This window comes from Rhinolophus sinicus, chromosome 11 (assembly GCF_057876585.1).
Source record: "Rhinolophus sinicus isolate RSI-liver-muscle chromosome 11, RSI-T2T, whole genome shotgun sequence".
NCBI classification, from domain to species: Eukaryota; Metazoa; Chordata; class Mammalia; order Chiroptera; family Rhinolophidae; genus Rhinolophus; species Rhinolophus sinicus.
Genome location: NC_142511.1, coordinates 20,698,593 through 20,720,680, shown reverse-complemented (window position 1 = coordinate 20,720,680; position 22,088 = coordinate 20,698,593). Strand labels below are relative to the sequence as shown.

Here is a 22,088-nt window from a genome sequence, read left to right as displayed (position 1 = left end):
AGACACAACCAGAAACCAACCAAACTGAGTCTGGTAGTTTTAAGAAACACATGTAATTAAAGTTACATCTACCCTGGACTGGGAAGAAGTGATCGCCCTAAGCTTAAATGCACCCGGAAATGCTCTTCCTGTTTTCCCCTCCACTCACAGGACTATGCGTGGACCTAATTATGTTAGAAAGACAGGTGAAGGCTGTTTTAAGGCTCCATACAAAGCGCAGCCAATGTTTCCAGGTTGTCTGGCATCTCCTGGGATCTTCCAAGGGGAGTCTGATCCTGAATGCAGGTATTTCTGGTACACTTGGGGTGGGGTGAGGTGTAGAGCTAGGGAGCACCCTTCTAGCCCTCTGACCAAGAGAGGTCACATGACGTGGTGGGAGAGTCTGCAACCTGGAGTCAGAGGCCCTGGTTTTGAGCTTGTTCTGCCACCAACCAGATGTGTGACTTTTCAGGAAATTATTTACTTCCCTAAGCACTGTTTCCCCAACTCTTGAATGAAGATAATTGTAGCTATCTCACAGGATTCTTAGGAGGAGATTCTTAGATATGCAAAGTACACAGGTACTGGCATACAGCAGTCTTGTAAAGAAAAGGTATTATTATTAAGAGGCCCAGAATGGGGATGTGGCTTATCTGTTCACTTCCCTGGCCTGAGGTTTGTGTCCTTGTTAGCTGTGAAGACCTAGGACCCTGCTGTGGTCCTTTTTCGAATCAGGAGACAACTGCAAAGGGTGCAGATTAGACGGTTCTATCCCAGGCCCTTTGGAGGAAGCCCAGTGGCCTGCAGGGCAAGCCGTTTTAAGCCTCTTCCAAGTGGCCAATGAGCAGAGATAGGCTGGGGCCCTGCAAGGAAAGGCTGCATCTCCCTGCCTCCCCACCCAGGACTAATTTATCCATGCGATAACCTCTAAGCCTAGTATAGTGCATGGTATACAGTGGTCAGTTATGAAATGAATATTTAATGAGTGAATTAATTTCCTTGGAACTGTGGCATCACTTTTTTTCCTCAGAATGCTCTGTTATGAGTTAGTTCTTACCATCTCTCAAATTCCTATGTTGAAGCACTAACTCCCATGATGTCAGAATGAGACCTTATTTGAAGATATGGTCTTTTCAGAGGTAATCAAGTTAAAATGAGGTAAAATTAGTGTGGTCCCTAATCCAACATGACAGGGGCTCCTTATTTAAAAAATAAAAAAAGGTTGGAGCCAGACACACACACACAGGAGAACACCATGTGGAATGGAGGCAGAGACTGAGATTGGGGTGATGCTTCTGTAAGCCAGGGAACGCCAATGATGGCCACCAACCACCAGAAGCTAGGGGAGCGGCATGGAACAGACTCTCCTCACAGCCTCAGAAGGAACCGACCCTGCCAACACCTTGATCTTGGACTTCTAGCCTCCAGAACTATGAGAAAAGAAATTTCTGTTGTTTAAGCCCCCCAGTTTGTGTGCTTTGTAACTGCAGCCATAGGAAATTAATGGATTCTGAGAGAAGACACCTCTGTCACAAAGCACCAAAGCCCTTTGTCCTTCCTAAATTTCTCTTTCCAAGAACATATTCCATCTCCCTTTGTGCTGGAGACTGCCCACTCTTGGAAAACGTTTTCTCTGAGCCTTCCTTTCTAGCGGGTGGCTTGTAACATCCTCCTCTCTGAGGTCCCAGCAGGTCTTGAAGCACACGCTGGGAAGAACAGAAACGTGATGGGCCAGGCATCTCACAGGCTTTCCAATCCTCTGCATGTCTCCTGTTCCTGGGATTGAACAGGTGACACGTGCACAGACGCCCGGGATGACAGCTGGAGTGGAAGCAGCCTGGGATGCCTCCCACAGGGGACAGCGTCATTATCACAACACGGGCTGGCTGAGACAGAACAGACGGTGAGTCCTGAGGGGGCCCTAACCTGAAGTTTATGCAAACTGGGAAATTCGATAGGCTGTAAGACTTGTCCTACATGATGAAGCTGCCATAAGAGATGGGTCTCTAGGGGTGGGCCTCGTTGTCATGGAGACAGTGGGGTAAGGAGGGATTTAAGGAAGAACAGCTGTTCATCTCACTAAGCTTCAGCCCACTCCTCTTCCTAAAGTAGAACTCATTCAAGGGCATCTCATCGGTTTCCCTGCCCCAGGCAGGACAGCGCCTATTCCAGCCCCCATTTGTTTCCAGCATTGGAAATTCTACTGCCCCAGCAGCCTTCACGGGCTTTCATGGAATCCTCTTTTCACGCCTCACACAGGATCTTTGTAGGAAATGGCTTCTGTTTGCATGTGGGCTTGCACTGAGGGGGGAAACACATCAGGGCCAGAGACAAGGGGGAGGTATGTATAAAAGGGCATAGATCTCATAGATGTCCGATTATTAAGAAAAAAGATCTGTGTTAATGTCAAGGAATTAGCAAAGAAAGCTGGGGGAAAGAAAGTGAGTTGATTCTTCTTAAAAATCACTCTTAACAAATTACACATTTTGGGCAAAATGCCATCGAAATGAAGTTGTGCTCTTCTCAGTGCACCCTATTGAGAGACACATGAGGTTGATTTTTCCCATTCCCCGTGATGTTAACTTTGACCACTTGGTGAAGGTAATGTGTGTCAAGTTTTTTTCACAGTAAAGTTGTAATTAATAAGTATTTTGTGGGGAGATAGTTGAAACTATGTAAATATCCAATTTCTCATCATACATTCATCCTCCGATTTTAGCACTCATTGGCCATTCTTGCCTCAAACAATATTACTGTGAATTTTGCCAAATGGTACTTTCCTATTTCCATAAGTCCTTCTATATATATGAGTTGAAATTCCAGTATAAAACAGAGATTTCTCTCTCCTCCGTGAATTATTTGTTTATATCAATAAGGACCATAGTTCTTATTTTACTCTGTTGCTTATAGTTCATTGGTATCATTATTTATTTTCTTGCTCAAATTGTCCCAGATTTTGGCCCTGGGGCCAAATCAAGTGGCTCCTGTGCCTTTTTGACATGTACTCTACATTCTTTTTAGTACTCATTGCCAAAAATCTATAACTTGAATTTAATCATGAAGAAACATCAGACAAGTCCAAATTGATGGACGTCCTACAAGATGACGGGCCTGTGCTCTTCAACAGTATCAAGGTCATGAAAGACAAAGAAAGATGGAGGATTAGAGCATGAAGGAGACATGACAATGGAATGTCACATGTGGCCCTGAATTGGACCCTTGGCATCAGGAGGACAATTGGCAAATTGTGAATAAGGCATATATATATATCAGATGGCAAAATTTTATCAATGTTAATTTCCTGATTTTGTTAATTGTACTGTGGTTACGTTAAGATGTTAATTTTGGAGAATTGGGTGAAGGGTATATAAAAGTTCTTTGTACTATTTTTGTACCTTTTATTAAATCTGAAATTATTTCAAAAATTAAAACTTAAAAAAATTGAAAAATGACTTTTATAGGGAGAGCAGGATATGCAAAATGAATGAAAATATTCCTGATAATAGTGGATAAAACAGTCTAGGCCTGGATGAAGGACCCAGGATCCCACATGTCCTGTCCAGAATGATGTCCACAGAGTGGCTTGGGACACAGCAATGACATGGATATGTCTCTCTCCAAAGATGCTCTTTGATTTCTCCACAGACTCTGCTTGAAAAACCAACAGGAGACCCCACTACTTGGGGCCTCTAGCTCCCGCTGCTATGTTCACTGGGAAAATCAATTACGAGCCTTATTACCTCAGGGGGTTAATTAGAATTGTGTAGCTTGGGTGTCCTCTGTGAACACAGCAGACTGTCAGTCCCTGGTCAGTGAGGGGGGCGTGGCTGAGGCAGAGGTTCCCAGGAAGAAGCCTGCCTTTGGGCTGGGAAGGGGCCCCTGCCAGTTGGGGAATAGACAGGGCTGGGGCAGCAGCTGGGGTTGGCGGAGGTGGGAGGTGCTGCTGGAAGCGAGTCCAGGCCTAATTTAAGTGCCCCAATGCCACAGGCATAGAGACGCAGAGACGCATCAACAAGAAGAATTACAGAACAGAGCAAGTTCTCAGGCCAACAGTCGCTGGAAATCACTACAATCGGGGCGAAGGCACGGAGCCCTGAGCAGCTCAGGGAGCCAGCTGTCTAAGGGCGGAGGCTGGGGCATCGCCAGCAACCCTGCAAGCATTCTTTCCCGGACAGAAGCACACAGGAGAAGGAGTGAAATGGGGCTGGAGAAGCCCAGTCTCGAGAGGCAGTGTCTCCACTCCCATAACACCTTAATCCTGGGGTGCGTGAGGGCTTGTTGCAGAAGCCACTCCCTCAGCACTGTGCTGCCCTGAGACACGTGGCCATATGGACGGATGGCGGCTATCTGATCTCACCAGCTAGAAAGGCCGGATATAAAGGAAGGGAGGCAGCACTTCTTGTTTTATGTAACATTGGCAAATTGTAGGGACTTTAAAAATGTTTTTATAATTAAAAAAAATCTGAGCTAAAATTCTGGCCTTGCCACTTAACAGCTAAGTGAACTTGGGCAACTCAGTCCTCTGAGCCTCCTTTTCTCTGTAAAATGGAGGTGAGAATATTTACTTCCTTCCCACGGTGGTTGTGAGGATTAAACGAGACACTGCCAAGCAAGCCCAGGAAAGAAATATGTGCTCCCTCTTCAAATATTCCATCTATCGGTTAACGACTCTCATTTGATCCGGAGCGTTTTTGTTTTACTGATCTGAAGCTTTGCTATGACCATAAGGGTGCTCCAGAAGTTCCCCAATACTCGGAGACACCGGTAAGAGCCAGTTGCTCTCTTTGGCCAGCAGGGAACATGAGGCATGGGAAGGGATAGTGTGTCTGCTCAAGAAAGAGGAAGAAGAGGGGCGGCCCCTCCCTGCTTTCTTAAACAGACCACAGGGACCTGCCCAGGCCTTATTCCTAGTCACCAGAAGGAACGTGCAATTAGTTCCAAAGTACAAGTGAAGTCCGTGAACAGGGAACAGTGAGGAGTGATGAGGACATAACGCCAGCCAAGTAAATACAACGATTCCTCTCCCAGGCCATTCAAAACCCCAGCAGCGGCATTTTCATTCACATCATCTATTCATTTCCCTTTGCAATTTGCTATTTGGGAAACATCACTTTTTTGAGGATAATTAATTACCTATGTCTTTCTATTAAGATGCACAAACAAATTGGGACAGAGAGTAAACCCTGGGAAATGGCACCGTGGCTAATGCAATGCCTGCCTTTCTTTTCTTCTTCTGTTTTCAACTTCGCAACTCTGAGCTAATCTCAGCTTCTAAACTCACATTTCTGCTGAGAAAAGTGAAACCTGGTTTCTGAAATGTTCACCCACCATGCAGCCAGTTTCTTCCCCACATCCCTGGCCAGCGGCCTGGCAGGGAGGCTGAGCTGGCTCTGTCTTCCTTTGCACAGGCACGAGGACACACTTCTATACACTTGTCACTTATGCCTGGACACGGGCCTTTGAGACACCCACGAGAGGCTTTATATATCCCTACATTAAACGCACCCTACGCCAAGAATTCTTCCACAAGTGGTCCAATTGCACCCGCCTCCCACTGCCCTGGGGTTGGCGCCTGGCCATCCTCGTCCACTCTGGAATTCAGGGGACTCACCTCGGTGATCTGGGGGTTGGAGCATTTAACATTGTGGCTGGACCAGTCCAGCCAGGGGTTGGAAGGGCTGGTGCAGTGCTGGTGGAGGGTGCATCTGCGCTCGCCGCTGCACCAACCACACTCAAACTTCCGGTCGGCCTTTAGGCAGAGTCCGCAGCTCTCCCGCTGGGCTGCACACTTGTAGAGATGGACTGCAAAGACAGAGGGACGGTCACAGATGGGGTTTGACTGGACCTCTCACAAGTTACCTATTTCTTGCAGGAGTGACAGAAACTGTCCCCAACAACCGATGACACGGATAATCATCAGTATCATTGCAAGAATAATTGATGAAGAATTAATAAGAAATTGAGCCTCTTAGCAGTTGTTTAAAAGCACTACAGAAAGAATATTATTATTTAAAAGTTCTCGTTCTAGACTAAATCAGATCAGGGCTTTAATTGTGGCTTCAGCACTTCTTAGCAATGTGACAAAGAATTTGACCTCCTAGAACCTTGTTTACTTAATCATTGTTTTTTGTGGGATTTGAATGAGACGTTGTATATTAAGCACTTGTCACAGTTCCTGCAACATATCTGATGTTCTACACGTGCTTATTATCTTTTCTTTGAACACAAACTACATGCTTATACTGCTGCCTCTCTTACTCTCACATGTGGCCCTCATGGTAAGAGGTAAGGATTAATTTTCCATTTCACATAAAAGTGAAGCTCAAAAATGAGAAGTAATGACTCCTGGAGCTTACTAAGGTTTGTACTCCATTTGGGATCCTGAAATTCCAACTAGCTGTGCTGCTAGACTGTCCGTCCTGAGAGGGGAGAGGCAACTTGCCTGGCTCAGAGGGAACTGGTGGGTCTGGGAGCGGGGTTAGCTTGGGCTTTAAGAAAGCCCAGGTGGCTGGAAGCAGAAGCAAAACTGACAAGGAACGGACCCCTGTGGATGGAGAGGATTGTCTCCAGAGAAGACAAAGCAGCCACTAAACAGGTCACGTTTGCAGTGTGCAAATCCATTGATTTTGAATCTTGGCTCTTCCTGACTGAGAAGCCCTTCAGCAGGCCTGTCCACAGGACTGTGTTTTGTGAACCTGGAGCTTTGTTGTTGCTTGCCCGTGTTTCGAACTCAGAGTCCCAAGTAGAATTGTCCCAAGTAGAACTCAGAGTCCAGAAGCAGAAAGTCATTTTTCACCTCTTCTGGTCAAGCAGACATTCAGGGCTGGGAGGTGTGCCTCCACTGGAGGTCAGGTACTTGTCCCAGGGGAGGTGTATATTGTTATTCTCCCATAGGCCCTCACCCTGTTCTCTGCTGTCAATCATCGCTCAGTCCCAGCTGCAGAGGGTTTGACCATCCTCCTGCCTATGGTTTCTTATGGTAGAGGGCAGGAAACGGGAATCTTAAAATGAGCAAGTACACACTGAGCATTTGTTACTATGCAAAAATAGTCCACATCTACAGAACACATCATTTGAGCCTCATGATGGCCCCAAGAGGGGGGCATCCTTTCGCCCCTTTCACAGATGAGGAAACTGGGATATAGAGAAGAACAGTAATTACTCTGACTTCACGTAACTCTAAGTGATAGAGGCAGAATTTGTACCCTGGTTTGTTAGGTTCAAGATCCGGAGTTCTTAAACATGGTGGCCTTCTCCACCCAACACAGTGAGCAGTCTCCAGGAACACTCGGCTCTGGGAGGGTGACGAATGTGAGGATGGCGCTACCCAGGAACTTTGAGGAGTGCCACAGGGGAGGGTTCTGATGCGACAGCTTGGATGTGGCCATTTTTCCCTAAGCTCCAGGTGCAAAGGCAACCTCTGGGAACTAAGCCCAGATTCTCAGCAGGGGAAATGTCTATCTCTTAGCGCTGAGAAAACTTGGCCTGGGTATGAGGAGAAGGAAGAAAAAAAAAAATCTCCCTGGTTCCGTTTCTTTCTTCCAGCCTAAGCAGCATGGATTTTCATGGCTGCGTCTGGGACAGTGAGCTGCAGCCCCATAGATGGTGAAGCACTTTCAGGCCCTACTGTAGCCTTGGTCTCCGTGTCTCTGCCCTCGGGGTGACCTTCAGGCTGAGGGAGAGACTTGTGGGACCCCTAGGTAGTTGAACTGTGGTGAGACATGGGCTCGTGGTGGGGGTGACAGGGATCTGGAGGGAGGAGACTTCACATCCCATGGTGGGCTGAGTCACTGAGAGGACAGTGACATGGCTAAGCATGTGAGCGCTGAAATTAGATTGTCTTGGTTCAGATACTGGCTCTTACTATCTGACTCTTGGTCCATTTCTTTCTTTTTCTTCTTTTCAGCTTCACTGAGGTATAATTGACAGATAAATTGTACGATGTTTAAAGCGAACATCATGATGATTTGATATATGGACACATAATGAAGACTCCTCCCATCCAGTTATTACTATACACATCATATCTGTATACATATATACTGAGAACATTTACGTTCTAGTCTTTTAGCAAATTTCAATGGTAACATACCGTGTTATCAACTATAGTCCCCATGTTTTATATTAGATCCTCAGACTTCATTGATCTTATAGCTTAAAGTCTGTATCCCTTTACCAATCTTTGTTTATTTTCCCCATCCCCAGCCCTTTTCTACTTTCTGTTTCTATGAGTTTGACTTTTTTTTTAAAAGATTCCACATATACGTGATACCATGCAGTATGTCTTAAAAATATGAAACACTTCAAGAATTTGTGTATCACCTTTTGGGCAGGGGCCATGCTAACTCTGTATCATGTCAATTTTGGTATAGGTCCTGCTGAAGTAAGCACTCTTGGTCTGTTACTTAACCTCTTTGGGTCTCAGTTTCCTTATCTATAAAATGAGAATCATGTTAATACATATCTATCAGGGTTGTTGTGATGATTAAGGAAGATAACCTTAAGTAAATAACTTACAGTGTTTCCCCAAAAATAAGACCTAGCCGGACAATCAGCTCTAATGTGTCTTTTGGAACAAAAATTAATATAAGACCTGGTCTTATTTTACTATAATATAAGACCGGGTCTTATATAATATAATGCAATGTAATGTAATATGATATAATACTGGGTATAATATAATATAAGACCCAGTCTTGTATTAACTTTTGCTCCAAAAGACGCATTACAGCTGATGGTCCGGTTAGGTCTTATTTCCAGGGAAACACGGTAGTGAGCGCCTACCCACAGTGAGTACTCATCAGATTGGAGGCACTTTTGTCATTCTTGAGAGCAGGGTGGAATGTTGCTGTATCAAGGGTAGTGCCTACCTCGCTTGTAGGAGCTGCACATGTTTTTGTAGGATGATGAATGAGCGTGGCCCCCAAGGAGCATCCCCAGTGTCAGCTCAGCTCCTTCCTGAACTTCCTGGCAGCAGCTGTGCACTTGAGTCCACATACTGGTCCCTCCCCCCCACCTCAGGACCAGGGGAGCTGCCTTGAAAACCTTCTTTGTGCAAAGGCCAGGCCAAGGACAGGGAACCAGAATCTGACTGGAAACAATATCTTCATTTCCAGGGAAACTGGCAGGACCTTCCTGCCTGCTGCTCTCCTAGGTCAGGTTCCACAGACACTTCAAAGTCTCTGGGAGCCTAAGAAAACGCGATGAGCCGGCAGCTGCCAGCGGATGCTCTGGTTGTAATAAAACAGGGTTCCCAACAGGACTCCTTTGATGGCTCCGAACGTTGCTTTTGGATCCTCTGAAGAGTTCCGCTGACAGAGAGAGTGTATTATTCATGGCACAGCGGCCAGTGGGCTCTGATCCCTCCAGCCCCAGTCTTTCCCAGGGTCACGAACAAATCAAAATTACCGGAAAGCAGCAGCTTACCTTTGAGGTCCTGAGGGTTGTCAATGATGAAATTGCCATTCCAGACCACGGCGAAGTCCACTGCCAGGTTACTGATGTCCATTCCATCGTACTGGTACTGCAGGGAGAGGGCAGAGGCACAGGCCTCAGGAGGCGCTCTCCCACAGGGGGTTAGGGATGCTACTGGCATCTCAGAGGAGCCAGACTATAGCAGGAAAGCAACCAGGGACTCTGCTTCCCCCTGGGCTAAGAAAGCAGCAGAGGAAGAAGCAGAGGAACCCCACGTGCTGCTCAAATATCCCTGTGACCCCCCTGCCCCTGACTCCCAGTCACTAATGTCCACAGGACCCAGGCCAAGCTGCTTTGCTTGGGATTCAGTGCCTTCCATATCCAAATTTCTTCTCCAACCTTCCCCTCCACTGCTCTCTTACGGAAATCTCCGAATCCACCTGTCTCCAAACACCCACCCAAACCCCGCTCTGTGCCTCTGTTAATTCACATCTAGAAGGAATGCCTCCCTTTCCCTACAGCCTCTGCCCTTAAACCTATCTTTATCTTTCTAGTCCAGCTCAGACTTACCTTCCACAGGTCTTCTCTGACATCCCAGCCAGCCCTTGGCACCTGGTGTCGCCAATTTCTATGTTTAACCTGGCATTTCCTAGGAGCTGCTCTGCACCTTTTCATGTACAAGTCTAGTCTCTCCAGAAGGTCTATGTACTGCTCCGTAAACCCCACAGAGCTTTGAGCAAAGCATGTGAATGACAAACGGTTGGCCAGGCCCTGTGGTGGTCCTTTCTTTCTGCATGTGAGCTTTACTTCGGTCAAGAATTCACTAGGGAAAGTGCCCAGAGCTTTCTGGGCACAGATCTGATTGGCCCTACCATGAAAGGCCTCACCTGTGGCCAGAGTCGACTCTCTCCCATGCTGATCCCATGGAGGACTTTTAAGCCCTTCACACACTTCAGAAATAGCCCTTCTCGGTGGCGCAGGCCCTGTGCCTCTGTGAAGGGGAGCTCTGGGAATCCCATCTATGGGGACTACCCCAGCCCTGGCCACTTAGCTCTCAGGGCATGTCCCTGTCAGCCCTCCTGCCCCTAGCCCTTCCAGCTGCCTTCCTCCCTTTGTTGTTTTCCATTTCTTTCTCATCCCACCTTCCCCTTGAGATTGGCGGCCCTCCACCGATTACAAATTCTATCACGCGCCTGTGACCCGGCAATCTGACAGCTCCCTGATAAGAGGCCCAGATTCTCTTTATCTCTCCCAGGCGAATTAGCTTCCCTCAACACCTTTGTCACGTCACCCCCATCTCCAGCTGACCCCCCACAGTCAGAGACAGGGAGTTGGCAGATAAATAGATCTTCTCTGGGCTAGTATTATAATTAAACACCTCATGTTTTCTGTCTGGCATTCGGAATTGGTTGAACCCTTGCTGCTCTTGAAATTCACTGCTTCCATTTCCTCCCCACCCACCTCCTCTCATGCCACTCTGCTTCCTGCTTGTCTTTCCTGCAGCTTTCCTCCTGTGTGGCAACTTCCAGTTTATTCACTCCCTGAACGGGGAAAGGGTGTGCAGTGGAGTTGATTGGCTTTGGCTGAAGTTTCACTGAAGGCCAAGAGATGCTCTTTAAATTCAGCAAGGGCACAACACTCTCAACTTATGCTATTGGGGTCCTCACAGCACTCCATCTCCTCTGATACCATCAATCTGCTCTGCCCTGGCTAAGCGACCTGGAGTGCATGCCCGCTCCTCTGTCCCTGGGCATGTGAGGTCAGCCTGGGGACTTGGAAGGTTCCAGAAGCCTGGGCATGCCTTGGCAGGGGTGTGAGAGAAAGCCCTGCACCTGGTAGGGCCCAAGCCCGAGTCCTCTTACCGAGCTGTTCTGGCACTGGACACTGGAGCTGTTGAAGCGCAGGGCGGGGACTCGGTGGATGGCCCCCTGGATGCTGAGGACGCACTCATAGCCTCGCTGGCCAGACTGAGGCTGGGGCAGGTTTCGAGCCTTAAGGGTGATTGGCTTTACCTCCCCAACAGGTATCAGGATCTCCTCTGTGGGCACCAGCTGTGGACAGTCCTGGGGAGCAAGCAGAGAGGCTCCATCTGTCCTGGCTCATACCTTCCAAGTCACTTGAGCCAGCCCAGACCCTCCGGTACCCAGGCGGCCTGCCCAGGAGAAGGATGTACCTGATTTAAGGGGCACGTGGAGTCAGCAGGGAAAATGAAATCTATCTCTTAGCACCACAGCCTTTGATACTGTCGTCCCCATCCCACAAGTTGTCCTGGATCTGGTGTGCGTGTTACAATTTAGGAATTAATTTTCAGACGCGGTTGTGGCAGGCTGTGGATTTTATCTCCTGAGACACAGGATAAAGGGGGCTCCGTGTGTCCCTGGCCCCAGCCTGGAATCCCCTCCTCCCAGTTTCATTCATCTGTTCCCCAGCTCCCCCTCACACTGTCCCTGCCCTGAGGCTTCTGTTATCAGCTGCTTCAGCTCCCAGTTCCCACTGAGCGGCCTTTCCAGGAGGTGGATCCATCCCTCCCAGCAATGCTGCAAACACTTGCTCTGGCTTTTTATCTCATTTCATTACCAGGCCCTGCATGAATGCCATGTGCTTTGGAAAACAAAACCGAAAAAGGAAAGTGTTGGTGGGGAGGGGCGGTGGAAAGGAGAAAGAGAGAGAGGAGAGAGAGAGAGAGAGAGAGAGAGAGAGAGAGAGAGAGAGAGAGAGAGAGATTGATTTTCCTCAGTTCTATTCTCAGTTCTATTCCTAAATGTCGCTTCTCTGTCGGAGGTCAAATTACCACCTCCCCACAGCTCCAATCCCCTGCCTGTTTTCTTCCTCCCTAAGGAAGAGAGGACAGGGCAGCCACCTCCAAATGCAATTATTTCCTGTCTCCAGGGATCAACTAGGGAAATTCTGCAAGATGCCTCTTCCCCCCATCCCCCTCGTGTGGTGGTTCTCAGAGGGAGCATTTGGGAGTGTGTGGGGTTGCTGTTGTTTCCCTGCAGAGGGTGCTACTGGCATTAAGTGTCCTGGGAGGGAAGGAGGGGGCAGGATTGTTCAACTTCCTGCAAGGTGAGGTGCTGCCTCCAACAATAAATTGTCCCTCACCTAATGCTGGAGGTGATTCCTGGTAAGAAGCCTTAAGAAACACAGGCAATGTTGAGCAATGGACAGCCTTCGAAGGAAACCGGTAGAACTGGGCCTCTGCCTCAGTGTGGGCTTAGGCAGTCACTTCTTTTCTCTGGGCCTTGGGTGCAAGCCCTTCACAACCTCGCTTGCCCCTGCCTACCTCTTACCCTATGGTTCTTGTGCAGCAAGGTCCAGCCACACTGAGCTTAAGATTGGTTCTGAGGGGCCACCCTTACTCACCCACCTCCGGTCCTTAGAAGACGCTTTCCTCTCTACTGGAAACACTCACTCCTACACACTCTCCGTCTTCCTCCTGGCCCCAACCTAGGCCCCTCTTTAGCTGATTACTTCTTCATTCATCTACAAACGCAGCATCTCCTTTGGGAAGCTGTCTCTGAGCCTTGACCTGCTCTGGCCCTCAGGGTGGTTATGGACATTCTCCCGTGATCACATTTAACCCTCAGAATTGCAGCTTCTTGTTGGCTTGTCTTCCTCACTGGTCTGTGAGCCTCGAGGATCAGGCTGCACCATATTCACCTCTCTGTCCCCAGTCATTATCCCAGTTCCTGGCATGTAGTGGACACCTGGTGATTGCTTATGGGAGGGTAGATGGAAAATAAGAAAATAAAGCAATAGACAAAAAGACCTCTAACTTTCTTTCTAGATCCAACTCTCTAGATTCTTTACATAGGAGGGGAAAGCTCTGCCTTCTGGGCAAGAGACTTGAGAACGAGTTTGATTCCCAAAGCTGGGGTTGGAAATGGTCATTGTTTCTGGAGTCACATGATCACCAAATTGGTGTGCCCGTATCTATTAAGGAATCTAAGGATTTATGAAAAGTGAAATCCAGGGAAAACTTCAAATAGAAAGCTATCTAGGGGGACCTGAATGAACCTCCAGGGACACTGATGCTGTCCCTCGCCTGCAGGACAACTCCATTTGAAGACACCAGGCAGGCAAGCTTTCCACAAGAGACAGGATCATAAGGCAACCCCACAACAGATGTGTCCCTGTTCAGAAGCCAATTACTCTGGTCGCCAACTCATAAACTTTCTCTTTAGCTCACGTTTTCTTTCATTCTCCATAGATACTCTTGACAGAGTCTTTAATATATTTATAGGTAAGAAGAAAAAAAAACCCACCACCAGGCATCTCATGTACAAGGAGACATACTAATTCCTATTAGTGGCTAAAAAAGTCTCCATTGCATCTAATAAATTAGAATTTTAATTTAGACTAGAAATATGGCTGAGGTATAATGAGACTGTGTGTGTGTGTGTGTGTGTGTGTGTGTGTGTGTGTGTGTGAGGTGAGAGAGAGAGAGAGAGAGACTAGATTTTCAGATTCAGAACCAGTTGACACATTATAAATGATGACCAGTTGTTTTTCATCTCTAATGAGCCCAGAGAACAAATTCAAATTTCAGTAGTCTTAAAGATGTGCTTTTGGAAGTATGTCTTGGGTTACTCAACAGGACTGAAGAATCCTTTGACACACACAGAAACACACACACACAGAGACACACACACATTTTATTATGTATATTTATATGTGATATTATATACACACGTGTGCACACTCTCCTCTCTTTGGACTAAGTCTGGTTCAGCCTGGATGTTGAAGAATCATAAGAAGAGACTTCACGAGGACTCTTAGGGGTCTATTTTTTTTTCTAAGAGATTCTAAAATTTTACAAAAATTTCCCATAGTCTGCTGTTTCAGACCTTTTTGGACTAAATTTAAAGACAATGGTTGGTGGCTTCCCATATGCCTGTCTATGCTCCAATTTTGCCCCAGTAGACAAGGATGTCTTATGCTTTGCTTGTGCCCTTGGCTTTTTCTCTCAGACCAGAGAGAGTAAGATTCATCCTTCTAGTTTCTGGCACAAAAGAAAGAAGTAGTTGGTGCCCAGGTCCACACTCTTTTTCTTGGAAATAGGGAAGACATAGACCCTTTGGACTGTGAGATGGTTCTGGTGGATACAGCAAGAAGGAAGCAATAGATCTTGGGTGGAAATGCAGTGGTGAGAGCTGTGGCGGGCACAGCACAGCAGGCAGCCCAGAAAACTGCCAAGTTGTTGGAACTTCGATATCTCTGGGGCCTGAGGAAGGTGACAGGTTTCATCAGCTACAGTGAGGCCACTTTCAACCTGGTTGCTTCAGTGAGTGCGTGCGAACACACACACACACACACACACACACACACACACACACACACACACACAAAGGCATACGCGCGCACACACACACAGTTCCTGTCCTCAGAACACGAGAGCAAATAACCATGCTACGCTTCTTCTGCAGAACACAAGTACTGTTGCTCACATTGCTAAAGTACCCATTGTGACTGCTGATCCCCTCAGCGCTCTGAACGGTCCCTCTAGGTCACCTTACTCTTCTCTCTGTCTCTAGGCCAACTGGCAGCAGCATCACCTCCACAGCAGCCATCTGACTTTCCATCAAGATGAACAGATGTTCTATTTGGGAATATCCCAGGGGGTGGGGGGAGGGAGGCTGAAAGGAGGAGACACGGCCATCAGGAGGGCAGGACCCTAAGGTCTTAGGGCTGCCTCGCCCACCCTGTTTAGCTGTGCATTACCAGCTTTCAGTGCTGGGGACCCTTCAGCCCTCGGAAGCGACTTCTCCCATGGGAAATTGGCATTATCTTCACCCACTGGACTTCAAAGAGAGAAAGCAGCCAGCATCCTGGGAAGCTAATCGGATTTATTTGGTTCTATCTTTCCCCTGGGACAGGGCATAAAGAACATATTTATGTATCTACATCTCACTAGGCCTGGTTTAGCCAAGGAGGGAGACGAGCTTTTAAAGCTGAAAGGCAGACATACTTCCCTGCACACTGCTTGCTAACACCATGTCACAGTTTGATCCAGCCCAGGGAGGCAGAGATTTTGGGGGCCCCATCAGAAATCTGCTGTGCGCTGAGCAGTGGAAAAATTTAGTTCATGACCTTAAAAGAACTCAAGAGACAGTTCAACTGAAATCCAGTTTCCTCATCTAGAAAATGGGGCCAATAAAATCTGATAACACTAGATTTCTTGAAAAAGGAATATGAAAGTATGTTGTAAATGGTAATAAATGGGATTAACAATGTTAATATGATTACTGCATATTTCTCATGTGTGTACACCTAAATCTCAGTGTATTCATCTATAACAGGGTCCATTTCATAGAGTACATTAAATGCGATTTTTACATATATCTGAAAATGTTGCATATAAACGAGCACTCAATAAACGTTCACTAGTGCTCTTATTTTTGAATTGCATTCACTCTAGCACAGTGGTTCTTTGCTATCGGGCCTAAGCATGACATTGGTCCCCCAGCCCTCTGGATGGAAGTGGGTTGTCTCTGTATCTGGAAGTGCCACTGTATCATCTGCCATGGGCAGGCTCTCCCTCCGTGGAGATGGATTTGTGCTGGTCCCTCCATACCCTGAACCCTCATCATCAACAGACCACGGCCAGCTCGACGCCAGGTTCTCAAGGGCGGCTATGGCTACGCAGACAAACAAGCTACCTGGCCCTGATTTTCTGTAGAAAGCATATGGCACTCAGCTTTTTTTGGATACCTGAGATCTCTTTAGCCTTGAGCAAAAAAAAACTAAATTTTTAGCATCTTTGTTACTGTATGTGTCAAATGTGAATTATGTGAAACTGCAGGTCTGTTGCGAGAATCAAATGAGATGCTGTATGTCAGCGGTTCTCAATCTTCAGGTTAACCTGGGATGGGGCCCAAGAATTTGAATTTCGAACAAGTTCCCATGTGATGCTGCTGCTGCTGGTCCCCCACCCCCACGTACACTCTGAGAACTCCTGTCACATGTGTAGAGAATTAAAAATGTGTGACATATTATTAATGTTGCTATGTAAATCCATGGAGCTAATCAGTTATATGTTGTTTCTAGGAAGTAGAGAGACATAAAATTTTGATTCCAGGGTGGGGGGGGGGTTCTTACTGAAAGAGTAAATGATATTCTAGGAACCACAAAAAAACACCTAAAGGATTTCTAGTCCCCAGAAGAACCTGAAGCCATCAGGTAGGACACCTAATAGAGTCAGGGGAACTTCACCTAAACTGGACACGTGCACCTTTGTGGTTCCCCACATTTTCAGGAATGGGACTCCCCAAAGGCAGAACTCTGGACAGAAAGCAGGGCTTGGGAGCTATGTGCTGGGAAGGGATATGTGAGTGGCCGAGAGCTAACGCAGTATTCGGAGGAAGGTGAGAGAATGGCCCTAGCAACCTCACTGGGAGCCTACACCCCCTTTCCTTCCCTGGGGAAAAATCAGGATCTGATGGGGTCTGGGCTTCCCTCACCACCTTCCAGAGAGCCAATCCCACCCAGAGATGTGCCTGAGCCCGTGCTTATTACATAAAGAGAGTGGCCGTCTGCCCCATTCCCACTCCTGGAAGGTGGGAGGTGACGGGAGACAAAACCACCTCTCCTACCCCAGAGAAAGATATTAAGGAGAGAAAGAAAAGCTGAAAGGTGATGGGAAGCCTCAGGTTTACCCCCAGGACTCTTCCCTTATTAATTCAATCCTGAGCTGCTGCAGAAGGGGGTTAGGGGGTGGAATGGGGTGGGGGGGTGCATAACATCTTTCAGGCCCAGCTCTCTGGAATGCCTGCATTTCACCCTGGTGGCTGAGCGGGAACTGTGTTCCAGTGACTTACTTCTAAAGGACATGAGGGAGGCAGGCATGTTTCCAATTAGCTTGTGGGGCTCAGCCCTCCTGGCCTCCACACCAGGCAGTTTATTTGTCTTGCTCTGCGCCACTCCTCCCCCGGCCCTCGCTCCAGCTGCAGGCGCTTTCAGGCCTGGCTTTGGGTTTCTCTTGCCTGAGGTGGGGGCCCCTGGGAGAAAATGCTGCAGCTGCTCTTTCTCGTCCAGATCTGCACTTCACCCTCTCTCTGTGTTTGTGGTCCACTTCGATTTATTTTATTAAGTAACTTCGAAGTTTAGTAGTGGCCAATGTGAAGGTCAGTCTCTGAGACTGTTTATCTTGGTCCTTCCCTGTCTGGCCTTTACTCTGAGCAGTTCTTCCTGTGGCTTCTGCTCTTTCTGGCCCTCCTTGCCTCCCGTTGTCATTCTTCCATTAACTCCCAAGAGGGGTTAACCATCCCCACCCCACGCCCTCAGCTCTTGGGCCCTTTCCTATGAGTGAGAAGATAAGCCTGAAAGAAGTTTCATACTCTTGCGGAATCCTGGGACTGGGATGATTTTCCAGGGTCCACTAAGACCAGTGTGCTGCTTTCTGGTCGGCTATGTCAAAGCATAGCAACTGGCTGGAAGAAAACCCTTTTCTCAAAGGTTTGCAGGGCACTAGATAACTGGTTCCATCGTGCTGAGGTACCTATGGATGTGTCTGCCTTAAATGCAACCTGTCGGCACCATCTCTGTTTCTCTCTTCCAAGACAAGCGAATTCCATTTTTCTGGCTGAATATAACACATATTGCTTTAGAAACTAAGAAGAGTTCAGGGCCATGAGTGTATGTTTGGGAAACCTTTCAAGGCCTACTTTTATTTTTTTTAAATAGCTTTATTGAGATATAATTGACAAATAAAATTGTAAGCTATTTAAGGTGTACATCGTGATGATTTAATATTTGTACACCAAGGCCCACTTTCTTATGTTTATCCATGGAAGAAGCAGGACTTCTGTCAAGATTAGCAGACACAGGAGACTCTATTTCTCAAACTCTTAGACAAGTAGATCCAAGGAACCCTTTCCTATCAATGTCTTTTGGGTAAAGTGGTCATTGGTTTGTCCACTCTTTCACGCATGCATTCTACAAGGATCCACTGAAGAAGGTACTGAGGCTTTAAAGATAAGATAGAGCCTTTTGCCTTTAAAAAGCTGGTAGTCTAGTACAAGAGGGAGCTGTGCAGAGAATGGCTACAAATGCTACTCTGTCACTTATTTGTGGATTTTCTAAAAGGTAGAATTAAGAAGGGATGTGTGTATACACACATGTGCATTTGCATGAGTACACGAGGTTCCTATTGTTGTTCAATCCCAACCAACCAACCAACCACCCTGGGGTGTGAGAAACATTAGACACAAGAAAAGGACACTGACCAAGCAGGGTTCCTTGTCCTAAGACATGCTGTGAATATGTAAGAAAGTCAGTGTCAATGAATAATCATTGGGTGGAATATTCATTGGAAAGATAAGCAGTTTGTGTTTTCATTGCGTTGCCAACAAAGGTGGGTCAGGCCTTAGGGATGAAACATTGACTATATAATAAAATGGTCTGGTTCTTTTCACCAGCTAAATTTCTCTCTCTTCCAATAAGGCCACCTACCCAGTCATACATCAAACAATCATTGAATTTTACATTTGGAAGAGAGGTTACGCAGAAGAATGATTGAGAGTGAATATTCTATTGAACTAGAGCATGTCTGCAGCCAAGCAAAGGGCTTGGACTCAAAGAACAAATGCCATTCACTATCCTCCTCTAGACCATGGAGTCTGTTTGGTTAGACGTGTTTTCTCTAAGCTTTCAGTCTTAACCCTCAGTTCCCCTCAAGCTTTTGAATGCAGAGTCTTAGGAGTCTAGTAGATGAGAACACTTCTCTGCCTCTGGGGTATTTCCTGGCACTTTCTGAGCTTTATAATAACAGGGCTTTCTAACATGGAAGGAGACGAAGATGGGCCAGGAGACGGCCAAGCCATTGGACTGACCACCTGGAAAGGGAGGGCCACTCAGATTCACTGGGAATGTTGATCCCATACCAAGGTGAGCCCTGCTTACCTCTGAAATATTGATCCGGCCCTCCTGGAAGGAGCAGGTGGTGGGGTCATGAGTGCAGAGGTTGCGGTACTTGCACCAATGGCAGCGGAAGGCGCTGTTGACACAAGACAGGCACCTGCAAGGACGGAGACAGTAAGACGCAAAGAGAAGGGAGCAGAGGGAAGACAAAGGTGCCAGGTACCCCAAGTGTCCCGATGGAAGTCTGTTATCCTGGTCTCACTCTCAGGAGGGTAGATTGCAGGTGCATCCCCCAGCACTGAGAGTTGTGGATTCTCCCTCAAAGATATTCACAGGACAAGAGAATTGAGAAAAAAAAAAAAAAAAAAAAAAAAGAAAAAAAAAGAGTGCAGAATGGAACTAATGTAACCTCAAAGCACTGGTGTGTTGGAGCCAGCCTGTGTCAGCTCATGAGAGACAATTATGTATATCTTCAAGAATTTTGCAAGTGGCTTGACATCATGTTGATAGCTTGAAATCGGTCACAGAGGGAGTATTTACACCATAGAAATTGGCAAGTGCTGCATGAGGGTTTTTTTTTTTCATGGTTGCTGGTGGTTAAACATTTATCAGCATACCGCCACTTATAAGACAGAATAGCCGAAAGAGCACAGGGGTAGAAATTGGGCAGATCTGATGCCAGTCTTGCCTCTGCCACTGCCACGGGGGTAACCCTGAGTAAGTCACGTCACCTTCTGAATTGGAAATTTCTTCATCTGTTTGTAATCAAACTTTCCTGTCTACTCCACGGGGCTGTTTAGCATCAAATCAGATAATGTATAGGAAAATGGTTTTGAAAAATACAATGCTAAATGTATTATTTGCAAGTGCTTAAGTTACCTGTTATTTTAAGCTTTTAAATCACATTTGAGTGTTAACAATTGGTTCAGATCACCTGTGTTACTGGGCTTTCGGGGGTAAACTGTTAAATGGTAACTGTTCCATTCTCCAAGTAGCCAGGCATACGGTAGGTAGCAATAGGCTACGTGTGTGGCTCCTGAGTTTCTTTCCAGAGGAGCATTTCCCTTCCTCCTGTTTCACCTGGAGGCTGCGTGTATTATTTTGGCTCTCTGTGTGTGATCAGTCCATTACAATGGAAATGGATTTTGTAGATGAGGTTGGGCTTCTGGCTTCTTGCTAGCTCCCCTAGTCTAGTCTTTCACTAGACAACAGGGAAGGGTCACAGCCTGGTCTGCAATCTGGCGCCACCTGGTGGGCACTCACATTACATTTGGGTGGGTGGGGCTCCATCCAGGGGGTCATTGGCTATCATGCCACCATGTGTTGGGTGCATTAGTACATTTACACTTCATCTCCTCTCTGCCAATCATTTTTATCTCCTTCTGGATATGCCCAAAGTTATTTCATTTCTGGCTTAGTTCAGATGACCGATTCTTGTTAACATCTTATGATTCAGCAAGTAAGTAATGAGAATGGAACAAGGATGATGAGATGGGGTTCTAAACCTAGTTCTTCCACTGGCAAATTTTGTGACCTTCATTGTAGCACTGATCCTCTCCGGGCCTCAGTTTACTACATTAAAAGGAGAAGATTGAACTTGATTCTGTGACTTTTTACTGTGAATGCCAGGCGTACAAAATGGTAAGATAGTGTTTGGCGATAAAATGATAAAATCTGTGCTGTCAGGGAGATCTGCTTTTTTTTTGCTAAAAGTTGCTGCCCGTGACAGCATCTCTATTGCCAAAGCAGTTCATGGTTGAAAGTGGTGCCATCACACTGTACTGCCATGGAGATGAGGATTCTCTCACAAACGATGGATTCCGTCACCACTGTGTTCGAGTTTCAGGAGGAGGTTGGGAAGTTCTTTTTCCAAGATGCTTGCATTTCCCAAAACAGGGCTAGGTGGGATTGGAATGCAGTGGTTAGTGGGCAATTTTGTCTGTTTTGACTTCAGCCACTTACTGCCCTGCTCTGGCTCCTTCCCCAGGCCATTTTTACAACTTGTCCTGTCTTTCTCAGCATTTCTGTTGATTTGTCCCAATGGGGCTCATCCATGTCTCCTTCCTTAACTACCACGGAGGCCCCAGAATTCCAGCAGATGATTCTAACCATGAAAATCAAGATCAGAGAAGGGGAAACTAAGGAGGACTGGCTCATTTGTATATTTTAAGGTCTAAAGATTCACTTCGGGGTTAGCTGCAAACAGACTGCCCACGTGGAAGCTGAGCCATTGTGCCCAAGACTTGATGCCTTGGAGTTCTGCCCGTTCTGCAGACCTCAGGCTCTCCCTGTGCCAGGCAACGGGAAGGATGGGTCCATAGAATATTCCTCTGGTATAAAGCTGTTTGATCTCTCTCCTTGCTGAAAGTCCAAGGTCATTGGTCCCGTGGCCAATGTTAGATTGTATGGAAGAAGTCTCAGTTTTTCTTCCAGAGACGATCAGCAGAAACTAAATATGGGTCTATCCTCTCCACTCCTTTCTCTGATTTTTACTAAGGAAAAGCTCCCAGCTTCCTGCACAGCTCTCAGATCTCACAGACTTGTGGGCACCCATTGGTAGGCATTTTGCTGCTGGATATGGCTGGTTAGGTCAACTGGGGTGTACTCAAACCCTCCTGGAGGCTGGTGGTTTGGTCTGGTTTTCCCTTCCTTTCTAAAAAGTTGAAGGCTGGGTTTGGACCACGGTGGAGTTTAAAGCTTCCCCTCCCTCTCCCAGTGCAGGTCTTCTTCCTGAGAGCTGAGTGAGGCTATGGCCCCACCCCCGTCCCTCCTCTGCGGGTAACTGTGTGTATAGCTGACTCTTATATCTGAGTCCCTCTTAATTTGGTCATGGATGA

General features: G+C 46.9%; 1 protein-coding gene and 1 non-coding gene across 2 annotated transcripts in view; both read right to left on the bottom strand.

Annotated features, from left to right (window-relative positions):
• The window catches only part of PLXNA2 (plexin A2), a 205,745-nt gene that overhangs the window by 45,957 nt on the left and 137,700 nt on the right, over window positions 1-22,088 (bottom strand). The window contains exons 9-12 of the mRNA XM_019713816.3: window positions 19,294-19,408; window positions 11,256-11,456; window positions 9,406-9,502; window positions 5,591-5,781 (exon numbers count right to left, since the gene is read on the bottom strand). Coding sequence (XP_019569375.3) covers window positions 5,591-5,781; window positions 9,406-9,502; window positions 11,256-11,456; window positions 19,294-19,408 — 604 coding nt within the window. The remainder of the gene's footprint in view (window positions 1-5,590; window positions 5,782-9,405; window positions 9,503-11,255; window positions 11,457-19,293; window positions 19,409-22,088) is intronic.
• LOC141569410 (U6 spliceosomal RNA) lies at window positions 8,267-8,370 on the bottom strand. Its single transcript, XR_012493022.2, has one exon. It is a non-coding gene; the product is annotated as a U6 spliceosomal RNA (small nuclear RNA).